The sequence below is a fragment of the Micropterus salmoides genome, unplaced genomic scaffold, assembly GCF_014851395.1.
Source record: "Micropterus salmoides isolate LMB-PRFRI ecotype aquatic unplaced genomic scaffold, ASM1485139v1 Ms_hic_scaffold_2, whole genome shotgun sequence".
Lineage (NCBI taxonomy): Eukaryota > Metazoa > Chordata > Actinopteri > Centrarchiformes > Centrarchidae > Micropterus > Micropterus salmoides.
The window spans coordinates 32459823-32487651 of NW_024041150.1; the positions used below are offsets into that span (position 1 = coordinate 32459823).

The window sequence follows — 27829 nt, forward strand, 5'->3', positions numbered from 1 at the left end:
GATAAAGAAATCAAATGATGTTAATAAGGTGAACAAAACGTCATCTCTCACGGTTAATATTTAACCCTGTGCTGCCGCAGCTTTTACATCATGTTATTCAGATATGTGTTAGAAGTGTTGCCAGGGCCGACCTAGTGGCTGTGCGACCATTATGTCAGCTGTAACCATCTAAAAACACAAACACAACAAACATTGTAAATGCACCAACCAGGGTTTTCCTGCAGAGAGAACGTATGAGGTGGCCACCTCCATTGAATTTGACCCTGCCTCCAGCTCTCGACAAACCTGTTGTCTTTGTGGCAAACACTGACCAGCGTTGCTCTTTGTGGATTTCTGTCATTTGTAACTGCAGTTGTGGAATTACACGGACTTCCTTCACAGTGACTACAAAGCCAGTGTGTGTTTGTTTACACCGGTGAAATTATTTGTTTTCCCACTTCATCGAACACACAAGTTCAGTACCCACATCTAAGCAAACATGCCTGCTACAAATACTGATGAAAGCAATTTATTTAAATTAGAAAGTAAAATGAAAGTAAAATTTTTTATAAACAGGAGGAGCTCTACAGAAATAATGTTTTGCCAGAAGAATAATTCAGTATGTCAGTATTTGTGGCCATGTTTTTTGTCCCAAATAAGCTTAACCCATTATATAACCACAAATCTTACTAAGGCCTCTACAGAAAAATGCAGATCAGGGCTCAACGTTAAACGTTTTTGCAACTGGCCTCACTGGGACAGTGGGTTTGAAACTTACTGGCCTCTAGACAATTTTTACTGCCGTAGTCATAGTTAAAATTATAAAAAAATACAAAGGTTAACAAAACAATTTACTTTTAAAACAAAACATACTAACAGACTCAAACATGACTTGAAACTTGCGACTGAGACCATAAATGTATTATGAAAGTGTTTACTGAGGTAAGCTGAGAAGTAGCAACATTTTACCATTATTTCTAATGGAACCGGACTTCTTTTTGCAACCGGCGGACTCGCCCCCTGCTGGTCGTTAGCGAGAATGCAAGTTTAAGGTCCGTCTGCATGGTTTCACTTTTCAGACCCAGAGGTTGCCGCTTGATTGAGATTAGAGAAATAACATTCGACAACCACTCGTCACGTCACTATAACTCTGGATTGGCCAACAGAGCTGCAAAACAACCGCAGGATTTTTTTGTTTTCATGTTTTTGGGGTGGTGATGGTGCAGTGGATAAGACGCATGCCTTTGGTGTGAGAGACCCGTGTTCAATTCCCCACTGTGACCCATCTACCATTGTGTCCCTGCGCAAGACACTTAACCCATAGTTGCTGCAGAGGTGTGTGACCTCTGACGTGTATAGCAATTGCAAGTCGCTTTGGATAAAAGTGTCAGCTAAATGTTAATGTTTTAATACTATTGTTTTTGCACTGGCCTGATTGGGCTAGTGAGTTGCTAGTTCAACAGTCCCAACCTTACTTTTTACTGGCCCTGGGCCACCGTTATTGTGGAGCCCTGCAGATGAACATTTAATATGTTAATATGCAAGAGGACCCTGGACTATAAATGAAAACAATAGCTTATGTTTGATTTGATTTTAAACAACCTGCTGTTTGTGATGTTGTCCATCCATCCATCGTCATCCGCTTATCCTGCGTACAGGGTCGCGGGGGGCTGGAGCCAATCCCAGCTGACATCGGGCGAAAGGCGGGGTACATCCTGGACAGGTGTTTGTGATGTTGTATTTGATTTAATGTTGAATAGAGGGTACCTCTTTATTTTTTAAATGATTAAGGTGATTTGTCATTTTCATATTATTAATAGAACCCTCAAAGAGGTTATATTTAGTTTTATAATGAAATTAATCACTTTTTTACTGCCTGTTTGTGAACTGGTTGTAACCGAACACCAAAATGACCTTCTTGGCTGTTTTGTGTGTTGCTTGGAACAGACACTATCCTGCTTCCTATGTCAAGAAATCTGGTTGGATTTTCTGCATGTCCGCTCCCGAGCCTCTTGCCTACTCTTTCTGAACTGTACACAATTTGACAACACCACAGCTAACAAAGTGGAGTCCGCTTACACCAAAAAAACATCCGGCAGTTTTCATCTGCCACTAGCGGTGCCACTTTTCAGTAACTATCATTATTATTTGTGTCTTTTTTACCGGAAGCTCATCGATGTCAACACAGCTAAACGTTTGGATGATAAGGAAATGATTAGTGAGCTGGACTGAATATTATAACGAGATTGTGTCCACACTTTATAACTGTTAGACTGTTAAGTAACATTACTGTAAGGTTAGTGGATGGGTTTTCCTCAGTATTACAATAATGCAACATAACTGCGTAGGACAACACCACAATGGAAGATCCATTCACTACAGTAACATTACTTACTGTGGTCTGTTATACTTAAGTGCATGGATTAGTTCAACGTCAAGCTGATAAAATATTGCTGTACTGAAACCTGATCGCTATAGGCCTCTAAAAACTGCACATGGGTCCTTACCAATACGTTGGTTGTATAAAGTGTTGAGCCAGTTGAAGGCTAACGTAGCCTTGTCAAGCTACACCTAGCACTACGGGATTTTGTTTTTTGCTCCATCTGTATATTTACAGCAAGATATTTTACACTTCTGCTCCCCTGCAAGACAGGATGTGATGCTTTTTTATGTTGCGAGTTTGTTTGGAGCAAACATTAGTCGTTAGATTGACCAAAAGCAGTGTTTTGATTTCCCCTAAAATCCATAATAAACCTTTTTAAGATTGGTCACTGTTTGCCCCAGACTTGTATCTCACTTTTTATCTTTTCATTACCCATGATGCTCTGCCCCTCTCTATCTTCGTTCTGTAAACACACATCACTTTATCATGTTACACCTCTTTCTCTCCCCTCTCTGTCCATCATCCCCCCCCACCACCTCTCTTTTCATTGTTTTCCTCCCCTCTTTCTCTCCACCTTCCTTTTTTCATTCTTTTTCTCCCACGTCGCTTCTCCGATCCTTCAATCTCTTTTCCCCGCGCTGTCACCTTTTCATCCTTAGCCGTTGCCTCCTTCGCTTTCTATCCATCCTTCTTCATCTCTGGCCATTTTTCCTCTCCGTCCATCGCTCTGTGTTTCTGCCTCCATTAGGGGGAAATGGAAAAAGTGACATCAGCTATTTGGTAAACGGAGAGAGAGAGGGAGAGAGAGAGAGAGAAAGAGAGAGAGGAGATGAAACAGAGGATAGGGAAATGGAAAGCAAAGATCAAAAGAGTGACATTAGGAATGATTGTTAAAGAGAGAAAAGAAAAACAAGGGAAGAGGGAAAAGAGTGACAGGTGAGAGAGAATTAAAGACAGACGTGTGAGGAAGAGAGGGCGAGAGAGGTAGAGATCCATTAGAGAGAGAGAGTAAGAAAGAGGGAAAGGCTTCACCCCATTAACCTCGTAATGCAGAGTAAATATACAGTCTAAATGGAACATAGACGATGTGTGTGTGTGTGTGTGTGTGTGTTTACTCCCAGGCTTCTGTGTGAGTGTGTGTCCACGAAATACATTACCACAATACCAGAGTGCCTTTCTGTATTTGTAGTGTGTGTGTGTGTGTGTGTGTGTGTGTGTGTGTGTGTACAAAATACCAGCGTGTATGAATGAGTGTTTCCCCCTAGGAAACTACTATTGTCACAGAGGGGGCGTGTTACACATACGTGGTGTGGTAACTAATTTTTGCCTGTTTAGGTTAGTCACTTTCTCTGTTCCTCTTCTACATTTTTACCGTTAAAGTTCCTACCTCCTGACAGAGCTTGCTACAGTCGACAAAGGAAAGTGCCCAATGATCTCTGTTTTAATTTTTCACAAATTCCGTGTTTTCTGTTTACATTTTTCTGAATTCTGTGGTTTACAATTTAAAAGAGGCTATAAGTAGTTTTGATTAATAAATCAAATTTTTACTTCCTTTTTGTCAATAGGCTCTAATCATACTAAGAAACGAAGCGCACGGCTGTTTTCTCTGTTGCTTGGAACAGCCACTATTCTGTTTTTAATGTGAACAGTGACAACACCGCAGCTAACGACATGCAGTCCACTAACACCACAAAACAACCAGCTCCCAGTAAAACACAGACTTCAACATAAACTCCACATAAGGATACAAAACAAAACAACAATAAAAGGTTTATGTGCTTAGGCCCCTCAGGCCAAATGAGAATTAGATGATGTTGGTGAAAACAGTGAACATCAGAAAGGCTGGAGACACGGTAAATCACGTTAGCTCGCTGGCTAACGCCGAGCACTTGCTAGAGTTATCCAGTGCAAAGTTATATCGCTTTCCACATTACTTCACCAGCTAACGCGACCCATGTTACTCTCCTGTGTACCACTGGTATTATGTCAAAATGTTGATTTAGCCTGCAAGAAAGGATGTAATGGTAAAAAGCAAATGTGGAGCGATTTGTTTATATTAACCTATAGTGATAACGTGATCGACATAATATACTGCAGCAAAACAGCCACAACAACACAGAGGAAGAAACACTCACTATAGTAATATTACTTATTGTCTGTTATAAGTGTGGCAACAATCCCATTTATAATATTCACTCCAGCTCACTGTTTCGTTATCATCTAAAACATTTAGCTGTGTTGAGCTTCCGGGGAAAGATACACAAATTACGTTACTTACTGAAAAGCAAACAAGCGAGCTAACACCAATGTATCACGTTGACAAAATGCAGTAAATGTAACGTTATCATGTAACCAGCATGGATTAGTTCAACCTCAAGCTAATAAAAATATTACTGTAACGTTGCAGTGGGTCTTCGGCATGTTGTGTGAAGCTGTCTCCCTGTCTGTCTATAGCTGTCATCTGTATCTGCCTCTGAAATGGGAACGTTGAAGTAACAGAACCTGAACATGTTTGAGTGAAAAGCCACAGCCGGCACGCTGGTGTTTCCGCGTTGATTGTGGGATCTCTGTATGGAAGTGGTTGTGTTTCGGATTATGCTCGCTCATGCGTTGGGTTGGGATGTAGCCCTACAGTGACAACACCGCAGCTAACGACATGCAGTACACTAACACATCAAAACAACCAGCTCCCATTCATGATTCAAGCACGCATACTAGCGCACACCTGGTTTCAGTCTTAAAACCGCGCCGCTAGTGGCAGCTTAAAACTACATAATGCCCCTTAAAGCATATGCCGTCATCATAAACTGTGTGTAATCATGTGGTGGATGAATAAAATTTCAACAATTCAATATGGAAAATATTACAAATTGAATCAATATTATATGATATTTGATGTATCCTGTAAATATGCAGATAGAAATATTCAAATGTTTGTGCAGTAAACAAAATTGAAAACCAATATGTAGCGGGACTCATGAATGGGGTAAAAAAAGCGTTCTCTCTCACAGCACAGAGGAGTTTGTGTCGGGGTTCTTTGCTCGCACTACAATGCGTACAATGCCGGAGTCAACCATCACACTGGTCAAACATGCTCGGGCACGGTACAGAAATTCAAAGTATCCTGCCCAAGGAGCCGGTGGATTGAACCGATGATCTTCTGATTAATGGACAACACGCTCTATCTCCTGATCCACAGCTGCCCACTTACTTGTTCCTGGAACAGTTTGTCTTAAAGACTCTTGAAGAGTCTGTGATTCAGACTTGTCGAGCTCTGTCAGCATACAATACTGTTAAGCACTGTGTTTTTAACACCACCACCAGATGGTGATAAAGTCACAAATTTTAAATGCCACACACAAAAACCTTTTGTAGACATCAACAGTTTGTATTTCTGATGAAACACTGCTAGAAATGTTTATTATTTATTACTTAAGATCAGTTTTCACCAGGGCTGTCTAATTTTTCTACAAGCAAAAACGTGTGTGTGTGTGTGTGTGTGTGTGTGTGTGTGTGTGCAAAACACCACTAAGACAGCAGTCATTATAATACTGTATATTTGCAGTCAGCTCAAACCCAGAGAACAGTGAGAGTCATCAGGAGAAAAAAACAAAACAAAAACAAGAAAACGCTGAATGTTGTTTCTATCTACAAGGAATATCCCTTTTAATCCCACACCCCACCCTCATCCCTCACGTACACATTTCAAATAGTAATCAACAAATAAACAAATAAAACACACAGTGGAATAAACAAAACTGCAACACAACAGTCTGCACTCTTAGTAGGTCAGAAAATCAGGGGAATAAAAAGTTTCTTGTGTTTGATGTAGCTGAGGAGCGCTTGATTTCAGGGATAAGTTCACAAAATCCAACCAAAAAGGGATCAAATTGAATTTAAGTTATTATGGAAGGTTATGATAAAAGTTTGCATGGGAGGCGTTTAAGACACACAAATGAACTGCTCCTTGTTTTTAAATTGACATCAGAACATTAGAAACTCAAATACTACTTCCTGGTCACAGGAAACTGGGGATCAAAAGGTGAAAAGTTCCAAAGTCAAGGAAGAGAAGTCAACGTACCTTTGTTTTTTTTTGTTTTTTTTTTTGTTTTTGTTTTTGTTTTTGTTTTTTTTAGGATATAATATCGTGTCTAAAAATCACTCCATTGTAATACAAAAAAAGGGTTTGCTGTTTTTTGTTTTTTTTGTAACTTTTGCATCATTTGAGAAACTGATTTCACAGGTTAAGGGTGATAGAAAATACTTCATACATTGAAAAGCTGCATCCAACAATTTTAGAGTAATGCCTCCTTACAGAGAGAGAAAAGAGAAAATAAAGGAGTAAGACAAAGGGGGAAAGAGTCAAGCAAATAAAGAAGTAGCGACAGAAGAGGAAGAGGAGCTGATTCATAGGAAACAGGAAGAAAATAAAGGAATGAAGAAAAGAGAGTATAACGGAGAACAAGAGTTGTCTGGAGTTAAGAGTGTACGGAGGTTAAAATAAGCCAAATGACAACATAAGAAATGTTTTCCCATGCATGTTTTTTCAGTCCCTGTACAGAAAACAAAACTCAATGAAACAGAGAGACAGAAATAGCCTCCCAAGTTTGTTTTCCTCCTCCTTCCTTGCTTCAGTTTTTTTTCCCCTTCTTTTTCCAAAACCCCCTCTTCCTCCAATTAGCTGATAACCGTCCAATCAGAGGGTGCTGAGAGAGCCAGCCAATGAGGTTGACGTTGAAGTTAGGGGTTTGAATCTTTTGTTTTCAATATTTCTTTAGGGGAATGTAAAGAAAAACATTTTCGTCATTATTTTTTTCATCCATCCATTTGTTTCTTGTCTGCAACAATCAAACACTTGGACCATTTAACAAGTCTTGAATTGATCCTTGGTGTTATTTTTCCACACGATGTCCAACCTATTTGTGATGACGAGAGCGGGAATGATTTTTTAATTTTTTTTTTCAGTTTTCCAAACAAACGAGGGATGAGAGAAGTCCTGATGCAGGGAGAGAAAAAGAGGAATGACAGGAGTGAAGTTTGTCCCAAAAAGAAGAAAGAAATAGCGAGACGACCCCCAGCGAGTCCAGATCAGGGGTGTGTGTCTCCTAGTAGTCTCATCGCTTTATAGCAACATCAAAAAAAGTTTGCGCGTAGCAAAGATAGGGTCCCGCCTGGGGAGGTCGTTGCAGTGGTGATCCAGGCTACAGCTGTGGAAACGGGCTGGTGGAGTTCTTCTGTGCAGGAGGGGGGAGGAGGTGGGGGTGGGGGTTTCTGGAGGCGGAGTCCTTCTTTCTAGAACATCATGGGGGTCTTCAGAAACGCCCGGGATTCTGAGAAAAAGAAGAAATATGTAAAAAAAATTTTATTTACATTACATTAAGTGGTTGTAGCGAACTACGGCTGCAATTAACAGTTATTTTCTTTATCGATAAAACGGCCAATTTCTTCGATTAAGGGATCAATAGTCATGTTAGAGTTGACATAGTGGACATGTTGACATAGTGGACTTTCTCCGACCAACAGTACAAAACCCTAAGATATTTAATTTACTATCATAGAATTGGCAAATATTCACATTTGAGGAGCTGATAGAGGTGATATTATGCTTTTTGGCTTTATCAAGTTATATATCTTATGTGCATGTAATAGGTCCACCTCAAAGGGAGTTCCCATATCCCACAGAAAACACTGCTCTAAACTGCCTGAAATCTTGTAGTCCAGCCTTTACTTAACCTATCTGCGTCACTAAGTAACACGCATCATAATGCTCGCCTGTCGCTGTTGTGGAACACGCTGAGCTGCAGCACACACAGTGACAAGACGCCTGCCTGCTGCTTCCCCTCATCCCCACCCACTCTACCAAATGTTAGATACCATTCAGGCTGTCGGTTATTAATAATGTGATGTCGAGACAGGGCACAGTTAGGACGTTGCGCATGAAAGATCTCCAGTCTAGGTTGGGAACTTGTACAGCTGAACTATAGCCATGGTTACTTGTAGGGATGAAACTGTATGAAAATTTCATATCACGATTATATTGACCAAAATTATCACGGTATTGTAAAAATGTGCCAAAAAATATTAAAATGTACTGATAAACACACTGAAACCATTTCAACAAGTTTTATATTTAAAACTACAAATACAATTGCCATTTTGTAAACAAATGAAAATCATCTGTGCATTTTTAAGAGTTTATATTTTATATTATATAGGTAATACAATGATCCCGTGGACAATTACATGAAAACAAGTCTTGAAGACAGTGATAGTAACTGCAACAACTGACGTAAATACTAAGTCTGTAGCGTTTCTAGATATGCTGGTTGGTTGACTAAACTGCATAACGTGTTATCATGTGCAGTGGACAAATAGACTCTGCCGACGCACACAGCAACAGAACAACGTGTAGCGTTTTTACAAGAGTAGCAACACTGAGAGCTTCAGTTTACACGCTGTTAGCAAGTCAGACAGACAAACCAAAGCTAAAACTCACCCTGTGTTCACTGTAAGGTTCTTAAATCAAGTTTCCCTCAGCACTCTCATAAAAAACTAAAATACGACCGGACTTCAGAGTGACTGCGCAGCGTTGTCTTCTGCCGTGTTGTCATTGACCCAAACAAACCCACGTTGCATTCTGCGCATGCGCACCTGCTTCTGGGAGACGCTGGACAGTGTTTGCCGTGAGATTATAATAGCGCGGTTAACCGTACCCGGTTATCATGGTAATTAAAATGTGTACAGTAATAATAACCGTCGGAAAATTTTACAATGGTTTACCGTTAAACCGGTAATCATTTCATCATTAGTAACTTGCTTGTCAGGACCCGCCCTACTCTGCTTCTGATTGGCTAGTAGTTCTTAAACTAAGAACTGCACATGTGCAACTCGTAGACTGTATATTAAAAGTGCAACTCCAAACAAAGGAGAATAGAAGTGAGATGCTTCACTCGGTAGCTAAAATGCTGCGGTCAACACACATGTAAGAGAGGAGCTGCAGCAATGTGCAATCTGACAAAATTATGGTGTTAAAATAAAAATAAGCTAATTAAACTAGTAGCGCCGCTACTGCCCAACACTGCTCGTATGGTGGGCGTGTTGAAGCAAGCTCGGTGGCAGTAGAGCGCTGAGACGATGACTGCACCGGCTCTGTCTTGTTGCAGTCAAAGACGGAGCAACTTTCTGCTCTTAAGTTTATTCAATGCACAGTGAAGGGCTTCACCAGGGTTGTCGCGTTGCCGCTCTTGGCCACAATTATCTTGCGTCACAAATATTGCATCGCGCACCGTTGCATCAAGCCTGGTGCAATGTAGCCACGCTTTTGATTTTCTCCACGAGCCACGTCTCTGTGCGTAACCGGCGTGAACTAGTGTTTACATCACCACAGCCAATTACAATCACTTTTAGATTTGGGCACATCAAGCATGCTGAATGCTTATTGGCTCACTGACGTTAACAAGAACCTTTTAGGTTTCGAAATTTGACAAGACATTTTTTGATACTCCACGGTATTGAGGCAATTCGGTCGGTGCCTAAAAAGTATTGAACTCGATACCCAGCCCTACCGATGACCAATATTTGGAAGCGATATACATTTGCTTTGAAATTTTTAATCTTGGTGTCAAAATTTAGATTAACACAAACTAAAACTTTTTTGAAAATAAGATTAAAGTTAATCGTCATGTTTAATCTTTATAAATAGTAAATTAAATGAATTGAGATGGACTTGTTAACTATGAGTGATAAATTATCATAAACTTTTATCAGCTACCATTTATATTGTATTTATTTTATATTGTTAGGATTTTATTGATACATTCATTGATACTATTTATTTGATCTGTTCCTTATCTGTACTTTTATTGGGTTTCATTACTTAATAATTGCCTTTAAAAATATTATTTTAATTAATTTTATTTAAAGAATAAATTCAGAACAAAAGTGAAGTTTACAGCAGCAAAGTCACTATATAAAATCAGTATCTGATTGGAAACAAAAGGAGCATGTTAAATAAACTATATTCCTGACATCAAAATACAGTTTATTTTGAAGACAGCAGTCCGTGGCAGTCCTCCTCCTCCCTCTGCTGTTGCTGTAAAGAGGACCTGGTTTCTCTCAACAAGCAGCTGAGTTTACAAGGATAAATTTTAAGGTATGTAGCATCTCAGCTGAACAGGCTACATGACAGAGATTTCATTTTACCTTGTTTATGACAAACTAGATATTAGCCGAGCTAGCACATGTGCTTGTGTAAAACCAAAACACAGCTGCGGTGGATGATGTGAGCAGATTAAATATCGCTCTGTGCACGTTCCTGCTTGTTGTACTGACGCAGTATCAGCCTTTTACTAGTACTGCTGGTTTTGCTGCACTTACTTATAGTATGGTCAACTTGTGTAAGCTACACTCCGCTAGCTCCGCTCACTTCGCTCCGTGTGTGTGTGCGTGCACGCGGAGCTCTGCTGAGAGAAGAGGGGAGGGGCTGCGGTGTGATGGCTCGTTCTATTGGCTACTTCTGCACAATAGTCAGTGTTGATAGTCTATTACTCGTGACTTGTAACCAATCAGCTAGTACTGCGGGCGGGACATTGTACTCACCACTCTGAGGGCTGGAGCCACAGTTTATGGATCGAATCGGCTACTGCTGTAAAATTAAACACCTCAAACTAGCTGATCAAATTTCATTCTCAGTTACAATTTTGCGACAAAACAAGATAATTGAGATAAATTGATAAAGCTGCATTATATTCAGCAGTGATCCCCTAATTTTGTCCTGTTATAAGTCACCCATTTTAGGGGTCATTGCATTTATTTATATAATAAATATAAATTTACTATTATTATTAGCCTTTTTTTGTTTAAGTTGAAGGAAATCCACTGTTGAAAAAGTTTTTCCTTTAAAATATCAATAAATGCATAATTTTTCCAAAGTCAGTGAGTAATCATGTTAAATTGTGCAAAATAATCCTGACATGATTTCTGCAATAATCGAGCAGCCCTAATCTCAAACTAGAAGCCTCAAACTCAAAAATCTTTGTTCCATCACCCAGCTACACTGTAAGAAGTGTGGTTTCTAACCATCACCTCTTGTTGCTTCCACCTCCACAATCTCTGGTGCAGCTTTAAGTGCATTATTAAAACGGTGCAAATCTAATTTGTATAGGAACTTCATACTTTTATCAAGATTATTAAAACAGGACCCTATTTTAGCTGAATGTGTTGCATCTTGTTCTCCCTTTATGCAGCATCCGTTTATGATAGAAATCTCATATCTCCAATTTTGCCAGGGTCGGCTCTCCATCTCCCCCTCTCTCTCTCTCATTTCACCTCCGTCGTTCTCCTTCCGCTCCCCGTAGTGCTGTTGCTGCACCCCCACACACACACACACGCATATAACAGACAGAAACACACTCACATGCACACCTTCCTCTCCCTGCGGTGTCATTGTTTTCTGCGAACGTTGCAAAGTGTTTACATTTCTGCATAACAGCAACCATAAACCTGCCCTCCCTCCACTTTCCATCCTGCACTCCTCTTTCTCTTGCCCTCCTCTACTTTTTTTTTTTAAACTTATCTTTCCTCTGCTCTTTGTCATCATCTTGCCCTCTCATTTTGTCCTCTATTCATCATTCTTTGTTTTTTTAAGGATATGAAACAGGTTCGAGGTCTGTGTGAATGGGGAAAAAAAAAAAAAAACTTTCTTAAATTTTCTCTTTCATCTTGCACTCGCCTCTCGTTTCCTCCTTCATATTCCCTGCCTTCCCTCTTTTTCATCCCTCTCATCTCCTGCCCTTCCCTATTTTTATCACTCCACGATCCACTCAAACCCCCTGCTCTCCTCCTCTTTCATCCCTCTATTCTACATGCATCCCCCTCCTCCTCCTCCTCACCTCCCCTCTGCTCCCTCCTGTCCTCTATCTGTTACACTCATATTATTTTTATCCCGACCCATTCTTCTCTCTGTCCTCTCCTGTCCTTTCTTTTTCTCCTTTAGGCAGCAGGTTTGGCCTGGTGCTTAAAAATTGTCCTGCAACTTAAAAAAGTTGCAGCTTTGATCCTGAAAACTTGAATCTGTAACTTAATAACTTAATGTCATCGCGGTCGAAGGCTGTTTAGACGTTTTCTGTGGCTGGATTATTGTTTTGGCATGCCACCTTTCTCCCTGATGTAATTTCTTTTGATTAATAATAAATAATTGATCTATAAAATGCCATAAAACTGGAGAGAAAAAAATGCCCAAGTATATATTTAAATATCTTATTCTGTCAGACCTGCATTCTAAAAATCAATATGTTCAATTTACAACAATATAAAAGCAAATAATAACATCTGAGAAGCTCGAACCAGAGAAAATTGATGCAAATGTATGTATGTATTTGAATATTCAATTAATTAACTAATTGTTTCAGTTCAAGTAAAAATGGTAATTCTGTTCAAACCAGAGCAGTCGCACAGTATGGTATGTTTTCCGCCATGTTTATGGTTTCAGCATGCCTTTAAAATAGAGCTGCAACAATTAATCAATTAGTTGTCAACTAATTAATCTGCAACTATATTGATAATCGATTAATAGGTCTGAGAAAATTATACTGAAAAAAAATAGATAAAATTTCTGATTTCAGCTTCTGGAAATCTTCTGTTTTTTATTTTTACTCCTCTGACGGTAAACTGAAATTCTTTGGGTTGTGGACAAAACCTGACCTTTTGAGGACGTCATCATGGGCTTTGGGAAACACTGATCTTTCACCACTTTCTGATATTTTATAGACCAAACAACTAATCGATTAATTAAACTAATCCACAGATTAATTGACAATGACAATAATTGTCAGTTGCAGCCCTACTTTAAAATAAAGCTGCAACTAACGGTTATTTGCATCAGTACATTTATCAGAAAATAGTAAAAAAAAATTAAATAAAAGACTTCAAGAAGAGTTCAAGCTGACGCCTTCAGGTGTCTTGTTTTGTCTGACAGACAGACCAAAAAATATATTAGGTTTACAGATGTACTGGAAATAAGGAGAAGCAGTGAATCCTGGAGAAACTGCGAGCAGAGGATGCGTGAATTTAATTGATTAATGGATTTATAAGAGAATAGTTGCCAGTTAATTTAGAAAGGGGGGTATTTCATTGTTTGTCTATGAGACCACAAACAAGTAGAGTGAAATCCAAGATTAATTATTTGTTTGTTAAAAAACGTTATCAGACGTTTTTTTGTTTGTTTTTTTTACACCCACACGTCGATATCATTATTAACCTCACAAATTCAGCATCAGTCCGGTTAAATTCCAGTATGATTAATGTACTTGACATGAAATAAAACAAGACATAAACCAACTGATGTCAGTAAATCTGTAACAGTGTCAAGTTTTTTAAAGTTCACATAGACACGTACAGTGTTTCCAGATAGGCAATGTGAATAAAGTTAAATCTAAAATAAAAAACAATGTTGGATGTTGGGCATCACGAGGTACAGCAGTCAAAAACACATGTAACGCTTCACAATCTCATTTTATTTATTCTAGTTTGCTTGATATGATAAAGCAAAAAGATTAAATCACAACATGATTCCACTGAAAGACAATTAATGATAATGAATTTATATATTTTTTTTGTATTCCAGTTTTCCAAGATGTTCCTGCAGTTTCCCTCACCGCCGTCCAGTCGATTTAAAGTTTTTCAATCTGTGAGTAACTCCTTCATTTCCTTTTGTGCATTGCCTTGTGGGACAGTAAGTGTCCAACAGCACTACGCTTAAAAAGCAGGGCACCTCTTCCAGTACATTCATTTGTCAGTTTCTTTAAGTGTGAATTCACCTCAGACCAAATGTGGAGTTAGAATAGCCTGTAGAGTGGAAGTGACACACATTTATTTATTTTTTTATTTAATCATTTTATTGTTTGTGCTCATGTTTCCTGTTTTCTTCTCCTACTTTACCTTTTCTGACCTGGCAACCCTGTTTCCCCCTCCTCTGTGTGTGTGTGTGTGTGTTGCCTGTCCTGGTTAAAAATGACGCTGACCTGCCTTGTTAAAAGTCTATCAGCTGGGTGGAGGAAAATGTCACCAGGTCTCGGAACAAGGTCACATTTTTCAAACTCTACCTCCTGAGGAATCTGCTCACTCCTCCCCCTTTCCCCTGTCCTCCTTTTCCTCCTCGCCTCCTGTCCCATACATCCCTTTTTTCCTTACCATTTTTCTGCTGTTAATTCTTTCTCCCCTTTCCTCCTCATCCATTTCATTCTTCTTTTACCTTCTTGCCCCCCCCCCCCATTCTATTTATACCTCTTCACTCCTCTCTTTCTCCTCCTTTTCTTTCCTTTTGACACTTTTTCTTTTTGGTAATTCTTCTCTTTTTTTTGTCCTGACTATTCCATCTTTCATCCTTTATTTCTTTCCTTCCCCTATCTCTTCTCCTTTCTCCCCATCTGCTTTTCCCCCTCCCCATTTTTAGTTTTCACACCCCTTTCCTTTTCTCTCCTCATCTTCTCTTCCTTCTTCTTTTGTGCAGTCTTCTCTTCTTCTTGTTCCCCTCCTCCTCTTATCTCCCCTTTTCTTCTCCTCCACCTGTTCATCCTTCCTATATACATACTTTCCTTTTCTATCCACTTCTTCTCCACCCCTTTCCTGTTCCGCTGTCCTCACCTCATCCATTTTATTGTATTTTCCCTTTTTTTCTAACCATATTCCTTTTTTGTCACCTCTCCCTTTCCATCTTTAATCCCTCTCCTTTCTTCTAATATCCCCTTCCCTTCTGTCTCCTCCCATCTTTCCCACCTCCACCTGTTCTTCTTCCCCAACTTACTTCTCACTTTCCATTTTTCTATTCGTGTCTCCCTTTCCATCCACCCTCTCATCCTTTTCATTCCTCTTTCCACCTCTCCTCACACCCTCCCTCTTTCTCCTCCATTCCCCCCTCCTCCTCTTTTATCATTACCTTATTGTCTTCCCTGTCCCCCCTCGTCATCCTTCCTGTCCTCCGCTTGTTTTTCCTTCTCTCCTCATTCTATTTCTTTTCTTGCTTTCTAATGCTGCTCCCTCTTTCATCCATCCATTTCTTCAACTCTTGTCCTCCTCATCCTACTCCACCCTATCATTTCTACTCAATTCCCTTGGATTGTCCCCTCCCCCCAAAATCCATCCTACTGTTTAACTCCTCATCGCCTTTGCCCTCTCTTCTTCCTCACCTTTCCTTCTCCATCCCTCTCTATATTTTGCACGGCCAATTAGTTTGGACGGCTTTTAAACCGATCTTACCTCTTCTCTCCTTAAACCCTCTCTCACTCTCCCTTCTTTCTCTCCCTCTCTTTCTGATTGTAATGCGATGTCTTTCTTTGTATTCAGCAGTTTTCTCCTCACTCGTTAATTAAGAGTGTGAGAAGGTGAGAGAGGCAGGGGAGAGGTGTGTATGTGTGTGTGTAACCCACAAGTAAACCACTGTAGGTGCAAAATGCTTTTATGGCAGGAGGGATGAGTGTGTGTTTGTCAATGTGTGTGTGTGAGCAAGGCAGCAAAGGGGTCCTACCGGGCCAATCAACATTAATGAAATCAGGTGGGTCTGTGTGTGTGTGTTTGTCGGACTGCTTGGCTTGCAGAAGAGAGGGGATCTAAAAGAGGTCTAAAGAGGAGAGAGAGCTAATTAGAGTTCCCTGTCTCACCAGAGTGTGGATCAAACCCACACACTGAAATACACAACTACAGGTAAAGCTTGCACACACACACACCTCGAGAATGTGTATGTGTGTGCCTGTAGATATTCATTTATACACATGCAGAGTTTCAAGTGAAGGTTTTCAATGTCAGGGAGGACTGAGCACAGCTGGTGGAAAGAGGACGACACATGCATACTAACACACACACACACACACGCACGCGTCGGTACTGTACTTGTGAGGACCCTCATTGGCATAATGTATTCCCAAGTCCATAACCCTAACCTAAAGCTAATTCTGAGTCTTAACCCTCAAACAGTCTTTTGAGGAAGGCCAGACATGCCTTTGCTTTCTAAAATATCCCCTCTCATCTTTTAAAAATTAAGGGACTTTTCAAAGTGTCCCAACGTTGCAAATATTTACTAAATTTCCAAAAGTGCGGTTGGTTTTCAAACTGTCCTCGCTTTCCACAGCATGTCCTCATTTAAAAAAAAAAAAAAAAAAAAAAGTCCTCAATATTCAGAATGTCCTATTTCTCCAAAATGTCCGCCACTTCGTTTTCCAAAAATGGTCCATACTTTCCATAAAGTAATAATAACTTTATTTATATTACAAAGTGTCCTAATTTTTTTATAAAAAGAATCCTCAAATGTCCCTCACCTTCTTAAAATGTCTTAAATTTCTAACAATGCTCTCACTTTGCTAAACATGTCCCTGTCCAAACCCTCCGGGTCTACAATTCAAACCTGTCCTCAGCACAAATACACGACCTTAAAAAAAAACAAACAAAACAAAAACGTTGACACACTTATACACAGACATGAGCTCAGTGATGTATTTCCACACAAACACACGTGTGTCTGATATGGTTTACATCAAAGGGAGGCCACAGTGTCTCTGTGTCTGCTTAATGTCTCCACTAATCTAGCCTGGGCCCCAACACACACATGTGCTTACCATGTGTGTGTGTGTGTGTCTCTAAAACCTTGTAAGTCTGCCTTTGAACACACTTGTGTACAAGGTGATATCTGTTAATATGTGTGTGTATCAGCATGAATCTGCATGCCTGTGTGTGTTTTATGATTTTTTTTTTTTTTTTTTTTTATTGTTTGTGTGTTCAGGTTACCTTGTACAGCGCTGTTGTCTTGCTGGTTTCCATTAAGTTCAGGTTTATCCTCGGCTACAGCAGCGTCTGGTGTGAAACACAAAGACAAGACAGAGTCTCAGTGGGTCGGCCAATAAAAACCAAACAGCACCTTGTAACTGTGTGCAGGTCAAAAACAAACTGGGTGTACAAACAAAGCCGAGTCACAAACACAACCATTTGTCCAGAGAATTATATTTTTGGATGTTATTTTGTTTTTCTTTCTCTTGATGTTAATTGTCAAAGCACTTCAACTCCCCTGTAAAATATTTTTTGATATTAGAAAAAACAAAACATTTGGCTGCTTCCTGACAACAAACTCAATACTGTGCCAGAGAGTTGTTTTGGAAAACACAAGGTTGATGTTGTTGCAATTTCTATTAGTTACCGAAAGATATTGATAAGATTCCTTACACTGATACGCCACCCAAAATATAAGTAACATCATCCTCGCTGAACAGTGGTTTTAATATGATTGTATTTTTGCAGAGCTGCAACTAATGATTTTTTTTAATAGCTTAATCTGCCGATTATTCTCTCAATGAATTGTTGTGGCAGAATATAGCATCTTCAGTTTGCCAACAGTCCAAATTTGTAAAGTATTCAATTTACTCTTGTATAAGACAAACATTATCAAAATGTTTTTTTATTATTTTCATTATTAATTACTCAGTCATTTTAGCTTTATACTTTTGTCCTTGTGTGAACAAAGCTTGTGATCAGTTTGGATTCAATTCAATATGGAAGTCCAATACTGTGATGTCAATGTGCAAATGTGCTGGTCATTTTTGTTTTGTTTTGCAGACAGATTAACTGCACATTTACAGAAAAACAGCAGCAGCCTGAAATCAAAGTCTGTTTTTAAGAGCTTCAGTCAACAACAGCACATAAGTGTTGGTTTAGGTAAACACAAGGCTGGAAAATCATACCACAGACATAAGAGACAGACGGAGAAATAAGTGTTCATTTAGTAAATTATGTTCCCATTTAGAGGAAAATAGATGATAAAACAGTGTTTGCTTTAAGGAGTGGCTATCTTGTAATTAAGAAGTTGCTACCACGGAGTCCTGTCAATCAGGTTAGAGAGACTTGTATCCACTACACTGTGTACATTTGACCAGTGCAGTTGAAAAAGCTTATTAGGAGTCAGTTGTTAATTTTTTTGTAGTAAGTCTGTTTTCGCTAGTCAAAATTAGCATCCCAGTTAATATCACAGTTAAGGTGAATGATGGAGTACCAAGTTAGCTAGCGCCAACCTCTTGTCTAAATATGGTCACATCCGGTCGCCTATGGTTCCAAACAACCAAGATTGCGACATCCAAAATTTGAAACTCGAGGCTGCAAAGCTGTAGTCCGCAAACCAACGGGTGACGTCATGGCTACAGTACAGTTTATGAATCAAACAAAGAACCAAAAGTCTTTGAGAAGTAAGAATGAAAGAATAAGAAACAGAGATTAGCGCAAATAAGCCAAAACTGAAACAATGAAACCAAGAAAGAAGAAAAACAAGTAATGGGCCTTTCAGACAGACTGCAACTACTGCGCTGTGAAACCCATTATTTTCAATGGCTTGCGCCACGCCACGTCGGTTTGTTGCTGTGTCGAGCAAAACGCAAGCGCAGCACAGCGCACTGCTCCGCGACCTTGCGCACACGCTGTGGTCAAAGTTAAAAACAGTTGTACTTTTGCGCTAAACCATCTGAAAGGGCCATAAGGGGATTGGAAAGACACTTTAACAACATTGCTCTGTAAGATAAAAAGCTAAAATGGGAGACAAAAGACCGCAACCCTGAATTAAATCAACAGTTGTACCGTTCTTGGTGTTGTTGGCGACGTGCAGCGGCTCAGGAGAGGACGAGGACGAGTGTTTCAGAGCGTCCTCCACTCTCTCCCTCCTTTTTGACTCAAACTCCAGCGCTTCCTGCAGCTTCCTCTTGGCCTTCTTCTCCTTCTTCAGGCGCTTCTGGATGGAGGCTGAGAGTGGAAGATGAGGAAGAGACATGAGGCAAAATGTCTTCTCCTGTATGACGTTACTGTTCACTGTCCCAAAGAGTCATTTTGTGTTTATTTTTTGCTTGAGCCCATGTTCAGTTAACCTGCCTTAAGTACTTCTACTTGTCGGTTTGAAGTTCCTACATTTCCCAGAGTGCACCGTAAATCGCACAGTCACAGCAAAAACAAGTTTCTACGGCTGTGGCCGAGGGGATAAAGCGGGTTGCACACTAATTGGAAGGTCGACTCCTCCAAAGTGCCCTTGGGCAAGATACTGAACCCCAAATTGCTCCTGATGACTGTGTGAATGTTAATATCTGTTTCTGATGTGCAATTGGCGCCTTAGCCTCTGCCGTCGGCGCATGAATGTGGGGTGAATGTGACGTAATGTTAAAGCACTTTGAGTGGTCAGAAGACTAGAAAGGCGCAATATGAGTACAGACCATTTACCATTTACCCAAGAAAAATTATCTTCTCTCTCTTCCAGCCTTTTCTATCGGTGCTTTATGTTCTGGTGTTATTTTCAGCCCCCCTGGCTGTAACATAATGGATTTGTTCCGGTGTCGTCATTGACAAAGCATGTAAACTGTCTGTTTATGTGTTAGTCAGACCTCTGCTCTGTAGTTCGGAGGTGAGCTGTCGTTCCAGACTCTCCCTCATCTCTCTTTCTCTGTAGAGCTCCATCTTCAGCTCTCGTTTCTCCGCCTGGATCTGTTTGTCCTGCACCCGGGCGTTCTCCACCGCCACCTTCAGCAGGCCCTGAGACATGAGGGGGTTTTGGAAGAAGTCTGGTTATAGACATTTTTGACAATATGTAGATGTTGGTAATTTGAGCCACATTGTGTAATTCACAGCTGCTCCTCTCATTATTTTCTGTTTAAGTTTCCGGGTTTAATATTGGCTGTTTAAAATGCTGCATCTTTTACTCTAGTAATGGATATGATGGGAGCCCTGCAGTCAAATAAAAACATGATAATTTTCATACCACAAAACAAAGAAATTAGAAAGGGATTTACTGGTATTACCTGCACAGTTGTGCTTTTGTCCAATTGATTGCTTGGAGTAATATGCCAATTGAGTAATGGTTATAAATTGCTCCTTCTCCTTCTATAGCACTAGTTTAACTAAATAAACTGTAACATGGTATTAATATAAACACTATAAACTATCAAAGCTTATATTTTCCATAATCCTTCAAGATATGCTGCTTGTCACATATTTCCAACAAGGATCATTTTTCATATTTTTATGGAAGAAAAAAAATATATATATATGTGTGTGTATATATATATGTAGTCTAAATGTCTTAATACAACAGGGGATAAACCTGTAACACACATGTGCTGCTTCACAATAAAAAATGTCTTGTAATATGTAATGCAGGATTGTGTGCCGTATTGAAAATATTATGACACTGTAATGAGCCATCAATACTTAACACTAAACAGTTTTTAGAAAGGGGATCATACCTGTATGTTGGTGAGCAGGGTCTCCACTGACGACAGGCCGTCAGCGAATAGGAACGGAGCAGGGAAGCCAGGGGGCAGGGCTTGTCCCAGCGAAGACTCTTCTGTGAGGAAAAATCAACAAAAGTCTTTTAAGTACTCAGCCTCTTCTTTTTAAAATCAAATTTGACTTGAGTTTATTTTTCCGTATATTGGTTCACATTGTTTTGTTTTTATTTTTGAATCTGTTCAGTTTGTCATGAGCGTCAAACATTTTTATTTAATGACAAAATGAGCACAAGAGTTTTTAATGTTTATTATTTTCTTGTCATTGACACATTCAGTTTTAACAATAAACTTTTATTTTGACAACATTACTTTATGGTTCCATAATTTTTTACATTTTTGTTTCATGTTGCCTCGTAAGACATTTTGTAATTTGGTTGTATGAAAAGTGCTGTACAAATATAAATTATTGCTATTAAAATCATTATTACTACTGAACTATTATTGGGTCCATGAACTGAAAACCCGGATTAAAAGTTTCCCAAAAAAATTTAAAGAAATTCAGCTGCAAAAATTTTAGTGCATCAAAGTTAGCTTAGCTTAGCATAAAATCCACCTAATACAGTGTTTTCAGTAAGCGAATAAGTGCATTTTAACTATTCTTTTTATAGTCAGTGTGCTGCTTTAAAAAGTTAAATGACTAAAATACCAGTGCGTTTCTTTTAGTTACTAAAAAAATAAATGTGTTTGCAGGTTTCTGTCAGCGACACATTGTCACGAGCTTCTACTGAAGTTTATGAAATGTCGATGCTTACTAAGGTAGAAAAGGCAACGAAGCAGCATCAGAGAAATCAATTACACACACACACACAGGTCGTTAGTATTCAGACAATCATGTGTGGTACTAATTGGCAAGGATTAAAGACATCCTTTCTCTGTGTGTGTGTGTGTGTGTGTGTGTGTGTGTTCATTGCGAGTGCGTCACAGTGTCTGATCAGCCCTTAATGCCTAACACACTGACAACTGGGTTAACTCTGCTGTGAAATTAACGCTGATTAAGATGCACTCTAACTCACTCACTCACACACACACTCACACACACACTCTCTATCCCCTATCTGCCACTTCATCCATCCATCCATCCATCCATCCATCTCTTTTACACTCTACCTTTCCTCTCATATCTTTCTTCATCACCTTCCACATCTCCACTTCCACACTTGTTTTTCCCCTCGTCTTCATCTTTCCAATCCTCTGCTTTCTCCGTCACTCATTGTCATTTTCTTCCCAACTCGTCTTTCCTGTGCCCATCTCAGTGTTCTTTTTTGATTCTTTCCTGTACAATACTGACTTTCTTTTCTTAATTTATCCCTAATAAATTCCTCAATTTTCAAAAACGATGTCTTTCCTTCTTTTTCTTAAAGTCTGGTCAGTTTTATCTATCTACATCTTTCTATGCTTTAATGCTTTCCATAATGATTTATTTCCTGTTTTCCATATGTTCCTCTCCTGTCTTTCTGCCATTTTCTACTTTTTCAACATCTCACCATTCCCTGTTGCTCTTTCTCTGTATGTGCTGAAAAAGCTTTTCAGACATTTCTTCCCATTGTGACGATGAAATGTCACTTTTGGCCAAAAGAAAAAGTGGTAAGAGATGGAGTAAGAAGTGCAAAAGGGGTTGAAGGATGAGCACTAGGATGTGACGAGATCTCGCGAAATAAAAACATTTTGTTTGTGTGGCAGCATTTTCGGTACTCAGAGGAAACAATAAAACGGCGACACGACACAAATAAAATGTAGGCAACATTTAAAAAAAATCCATCTGCATTGTTTTGCATTTTGTAACTTTCAGTTGAATAAAAGACAACTTTTCCGGTCATATTTTGTCATTAAATATGTCTTAAAAATAGTGTTCACATATTATGTTGTCTTCGTGAGCTAAGTGCATCGTCATACTGCTAGTGAGCACCGTAAGGACAGTAGAAGATAACGCGGTGGAGAGGGGAGAATATAAGGGAAAAATTAAAATGGAGGAGGAGAGTACAGAAAGAGAGAAGGGAGGGAAAATATTAAAAAAAGAAAGACGGGCAATTTGGAGGGGAGAGAGAAGAGGATGAACAGACACTGGTTTTGGTGTCAGTGAAGTGCTTTTATTTTGAAAAAGAGCAGAGGGGGGAAGCCACTGCATCCTATTTAACCAAGTTACCGAGTTACACAGTAACTTCCTCACTGTCTGTCTCAGCTCATCGTTCCTTTACAACAGGCAGAGTGTTTGTGACTCGACGATTAATCCTCATTAATCAGAGTTTCATGTTTCAAATTCATACCAATCACCAAAAAGTGAAGCTCAACATTTGATTAACGTTGGATGCTTCCAATGGTCACACATTTGAATTAATCAAAAGCGTGACTAACGGGTCATCGACACAATCTGCTGACACTCGGCTACTTGTAGAAAACAGCACACTGAAACGGGCCGAGGATGTGACACACAGGAAGGTCATTTTCTATCACAAACACAGGTTTAGTTTATTATGTCATTCTGCTACAGTAATTGCTCCAATATACCTTCCAGATGGAGGGAGGCCACAGAGAACATTTTGTTGTCTGCTATTTCCCCCTGAGACGGGCAGTAAACACTTTCTGTGTCTGTGGGGCTTTTAAAAGTTTCCTAGTTATCGATAGGACTTAAATACCAGCAAGTATTTTAATATTTTAAATTAACAGCCCACAACTATTTAAATTCAGTATCTTTTCAATTTTAAGAAGACAATCGCAGAGGCGGTGACCTCTTTGAGTGCCGAAAAGTCTTGGTACACCTTGTTACACCAACACGTTGTACTAATACTCATTAACTGTAGTACTTTGTTGTATATAACTCACTCAGTGTTCACTGTCTTCTGTAACAGTGTCAAAGTCCAGACTTCCCAGTGTGCCTCAGCTCTCTGGACCGCCAGTTGCTATGTCCAGGCTACATAAACACAAGTCACAACTGTCTGTTTGGATCGATTCACACAGCCTACTTTAAATTTCTCAAAGTTGGGGAACACGTCCACGTTTATGAGGTGACCTGACACGTCTGCATATATCTGAGTTAAAAGGCGATATTTGGCTCAAAGCTATCTACCTTGATGTTTCTATCATTTAAAAATTTCAAGAGCCTTAACTTGTCAGTATGATGATGCAAGTTATTAACATGACCTGCATTTGTTTGCTTTTTTAGATCTTTTCCCAACTATGTTTTTAGTAATAATAATTTGGAGTAATCAGATTTTTAAACATTCCTGTTTACATCTGATTTATTAAAACCTCTATCTAGATGTGATGGAAAACCTCAAATAAATGTGGAAAAGATCACTAAACTTTCTGATCCTCAAAGTTCCATTGTGCTCAAAGTATCTGATTAGCAACGATAAGCGGTCGACGTTTGTGAAACTGCTGATGAACAGGGGGTTTGAAAGTGGGATGCTGGTCTCCCCAGGGGGGCTCCAAACTTTTTCAAGGGAGGCACAGTGAATGGAAGTGTAATTAGTAATCAAAAGGAGATCACATAAAATACTCTACATGTAGGGGATTTGGTTAAAGAGAGTTTTGGGGAACTTTTTCCCCACTTTATCAGTCAAAAACTATAATACCTCAGGACAGACCTTTATATATTTGGCGTAGTCTGAAGTTACGTCAAACAGCAATATTAGGCTATCTTGGCTCAATTGTTGAGTATCTATAGGAAAAAATAACATAATCATGATCATGATCCCATAGGCATCCAGGAATTTGAGTGAAACTAAGCAAGTATAACTAAAGGGGGGCGAGGGGGCACCTTTTCCCAAAATTTGTCTGACGTGACGCCCACAGTCTCAGACTTGGAAAACTCCTGCTGTATAGAAGAAAGTCTCATTTTCTTTTAGTTCCTAATGCTTGTGAAACAGGTCACATATTTGATTAAATGTAGGCATAAGGGCCCGTGTCCACCAAAGCGTTTTTTGCCAGGTGAAAACGCCACCTGCTGTTCTGAAAACACCTAGCTGGGAGCGCTAGAGTGCGTTTTGGAGGAGCAGTGGGGGGTTTTTTTCGAGACGCTGTGGTTGCTATGATACATAATTTCCGTGGAGGCGATGTGTTTCAAGTAGGATAGCCTACTTAATTTTACTGAATGTAAAAATGTCACCACAAAGTATGTAGGCCTACGTGCTCTGGCCTTTGCTCTGCATGAAGAGAAGACTGAAACATGAGAGCACAGACTGTCTATACGTGGGTTCATGAGATTTTGCGGGCGAGTAGGCAAATCGTTTCGTTTAAGATCGGATGTGTTCGGTGTGGTGTTTGTCCCGCCCCTCCTGCACTGTGATTGGACTGCTGGGTAAAAAGTGACAGTGACGAGCGCAGCGTTTTTCCCAAAGTTGAAAATTTTTCAACTCTTGGCGACCAGAAAAAAACGCTCAGCGACCCAGCGCTGAAAGACGCTGAGCGCCTCATCACGCTCCTGGCGTTTTTACCCGCTTGGAAAAACGTGGCGTTCCCATTGCAATGAATTGAAAAAACAATGGACACGGGCCCTTAGGGGAACAAGCAGCAGATGTCAATAAACAATAAACAAAATATTGCTGCAGAGTACCTTATTTTACTAAATGGATAAAAAGTGGATCAAAGTTTTTAGGCCCATGCCAAACAGCATGCAAGAAAGCTAAATCTAGATTTCAAATAGTACTAAAATGTTACCACACTTGGTAACAGGTGCATTTAGCTGTGGTGTAGTTGTTTTCTAACCCTGCATGCACAGTTGCAGCTGAAACTTGTCACGTCCCACAAGTGAAAACACACTGTCATTCTTTTTTAAATCACTAGGTAGCTTTTTCTTTGTTAAAGTTTTGTCCTTTATTTTTGTGTCACAGTGATGTCAGTGAGGCAGCCGCATCCCAACATGACACCAAATCTGTTTTTTCAAATTCAAGTGCAAGTGACTTTTGAAGCTGAATTTTTTTCCTTGTTCTTTAAGATCCACGCTCTTTGGAGAAGCAGCAACATATTATTTATTTATTTATTGTCCTTATTGATTTCAAAGGAAGCATCCCTTTTGCTGCTCATGCTGATGTCGGCAGTGGCGCTTCAGGAGTATGAATGGAGTGGAAATGAAGGAGGGAAAGGTGACAGGACGGACGAGGAGAGCAACGGATTAGATGAAAACAGAAGGTGTTATGAGAAGGTAAAATACAGAGAAGGAAACGATTGGAGGGAAGGCAGGCCCCACATGCTTTTAGTGTGTGATCTCCTGACCCCTTTTAGCCATACCTCCCTCACTTAGCCTCCCTCGCTCACCCCTCTCCCCATCTATCTATCTCTCCCTCCCTCATTCTTCTGATTGATGGCTCAGAGACAGGTGATCAATAGGAGGGGCAGAACATCCTGACGCTTCTGTTTCTCTGTTTGTATGTGTGTCTGTGTATTCGTCTGCAAGTGTGTTTTCAGTTGGCGTGTGTGTGTGTAAATAAATACAGTAGATGAGGAAAGCCCTACTAAGTGAGGACAATTTGTCAATTGTCAAAATGAAATGGGAGAGGGTTTAGATTAAGGTGGGTAATGGAATATTCCCCCTCATGTAAGTATGTGTGTCTTCTGTTGTCAAACAGTAAACAGACAAAAGTGTTCACATGCCTGTGCATTTATGAGAATACGTGTGTGTGTGTGTGTGTGTGTGTGTGTGTGTGTGGTCCGACCTTTGTCCTTTGTTATTTTCTTGATGGGTGCAGCGGGGTTGGGCAGTGCAACATCTGCGTCAGCTGACACCAATCCTGTTGAAAGAAACAGCACAGTGAGTTTGTGTGTGTGTGTGTGTGTGTGTGTGTGTGTTGGTTATTGGTTATTATGCGTACAGCATGTACAAGAGTCTATGGACCTTTTATTAAATGGGTGTTTTTTTACATGTACTTATGTGTATGTTTTCACCGCATGTGTGTATTTATATGTGTGTTTAATTGGTCTGTGTACATACACATTTAAAGTGCAGTGATTTGTGTGTCTGTCCAGGTGTGTGTACGATTTGTATGCATGTGAGAGTATCCACAGTATCTTTTATATTTTTATAATATTTGTCTTTGTATGTGTAGCAGGACTGGAACTATTATTTTCATTCCAGATCGATTAATCGGTCTCTTCTCTCCATTAATCAATCAGTTGATTGGCTTTTTATAGACATAGCCTTGAAGTGTTTTGTCAAACCAACAGATACCCAAAGTTAAAGATGTTTGGTTTACAAATGACTAAGGGAACCACTGGATAACATTTTTTCTTAAAAATTGACTTACATGAATAATTGATAATCAAAATGTGTTTGTGTGTACATACCCAGTCTTTCAGGCGAGCTGGAGGCCGAGCTGCTGGGCTGCGACTGCAGAGGAGTGTTGGTCTCGTCAACAGATGGAGAGAGAGAGGGACTGTCGCACACCCTCTCCTGGAGAGAGGGAGAAGGAATGAAGGAGGTCACTAAGAGTATCGATACAACCCTTCAACCTGTGAAGTCACTATGGGTTACTGGTGTCAGACATTGATTAAAGAGAAGACGCTAACATGTTGGAGCGATCAGCTGGTGACCGGAATCAGATCAGCTTTATTTGCCGTGACTGGGGCCGATCAGTGGGCAATCGGATCACCGGTCACGCATGCTGCACTGCATGATGGTTCCCATCATGGGCACAGCGGCACGGACAGTGAAGAAGACACAACGTTCGCAATTTATAATACCTGTAAGGCCAGAGTCTGTGTCCCCACATAAACCATGTTTCCATCTAGCTGTCAGGTGAATTTTAAGCGGCCTTTTGAAATGTCGCGAAAAAACAAAACAAAAGTAAACAAGACGTATGAGTTCCAAACCACAAACAAAACCAGTCGCATGGACCTCAGGACCATTGATCTTAGAAAAATGGAAAGAGGTCCTCTGAAATGTGTTTCAAGCGGCCAAGTTGCTACCAGCCATGTCTCCGCACGTTACGCGAATATCCAGCACGACGCGGATAGCGACAAGTTCGCTACGATAGAACTTAATCAGCAAAAGTGTTTCCATCTCCCATTTAGCGCATTCACTCTTTTTTGACAAATGTAAAAACCCACCTCAAGTGAGCATAAAAACTCTGCTGTTTCTATCAACCTTTTCCAATGTGATACTTCAAAATGCGCATTAAATACATTGATGGAAACACGGCTAAAGACTTTACTTGGGTATACAGATATACAGTGA

General features: G+C 39.9%; 1 protein-coding gene and 1 long non-coding RNA gene across 3 annotated transcripts in view; one reads left to right on the forward strand and one right to left on the reverse strand.

Annotated features, from left to right (window-relative positions):
- LOC119912452 overlaps positions 1 to 27007 on the forward strand; it is a 52264-nt gene extending 25257 nt beyond the window's left edge. The window contains exons 2-4 of the long non-coding RNA XR_005446157.1: positions 13986 to 14048; positions 25661 to 25801; positions 26945 to 27007. This is a non-coding gene — a long non-coding RNA (uncharacterized LOC119912452). The remainder of the gene's footprint in view (positions 1 to 13985; positions 14049 to 25660; positions 25802 to 26944) is intronic.
- The window catches only part of dachb (dachshund b), a 106729-nt gene continuing 84802 nt past the window's right edge, over positions 5903 to 27829 (reverse strand). Inside the window, exons 6-12 of one of the 2 annotated variants that reach the window (XM_038731645.1) lie at positions 26941 to 27046; positions 26313 to 26387; positions 20617 to 20717; positions 19759 to 19906; positions 18968 to 19129; positions 17138 to 17203; positions 5903 to 7692 (exon numbers count right to left, since the gene is read on the reverse strand). In XM_038731645.1, the coding sequence (XP_038587573.1) occupies positions 7655 to 7692; positions 17138 to 17203; positions 18968 to 19129; positions 19759 to 19906; positions 20617 to 20717; positions 26313 to 26387; positions 26941 to 27046 (696 nt within the window). In that variant the 3' untranslated portion in view covers positions 5903 to 7654. Of the gene's footprint in view, positions 7693 to 13852; positions 14207 to 17137; positions 17204 to 18967; positions 19130 to 19758; positions 19907 to 20616; positions 20718 to 26312; positions 26388 to 26940; positions 27047 to 27829 lie in introns of those variants that run through there. The other variant, XM_038731646.1, reaches the window with a different exon arrangement.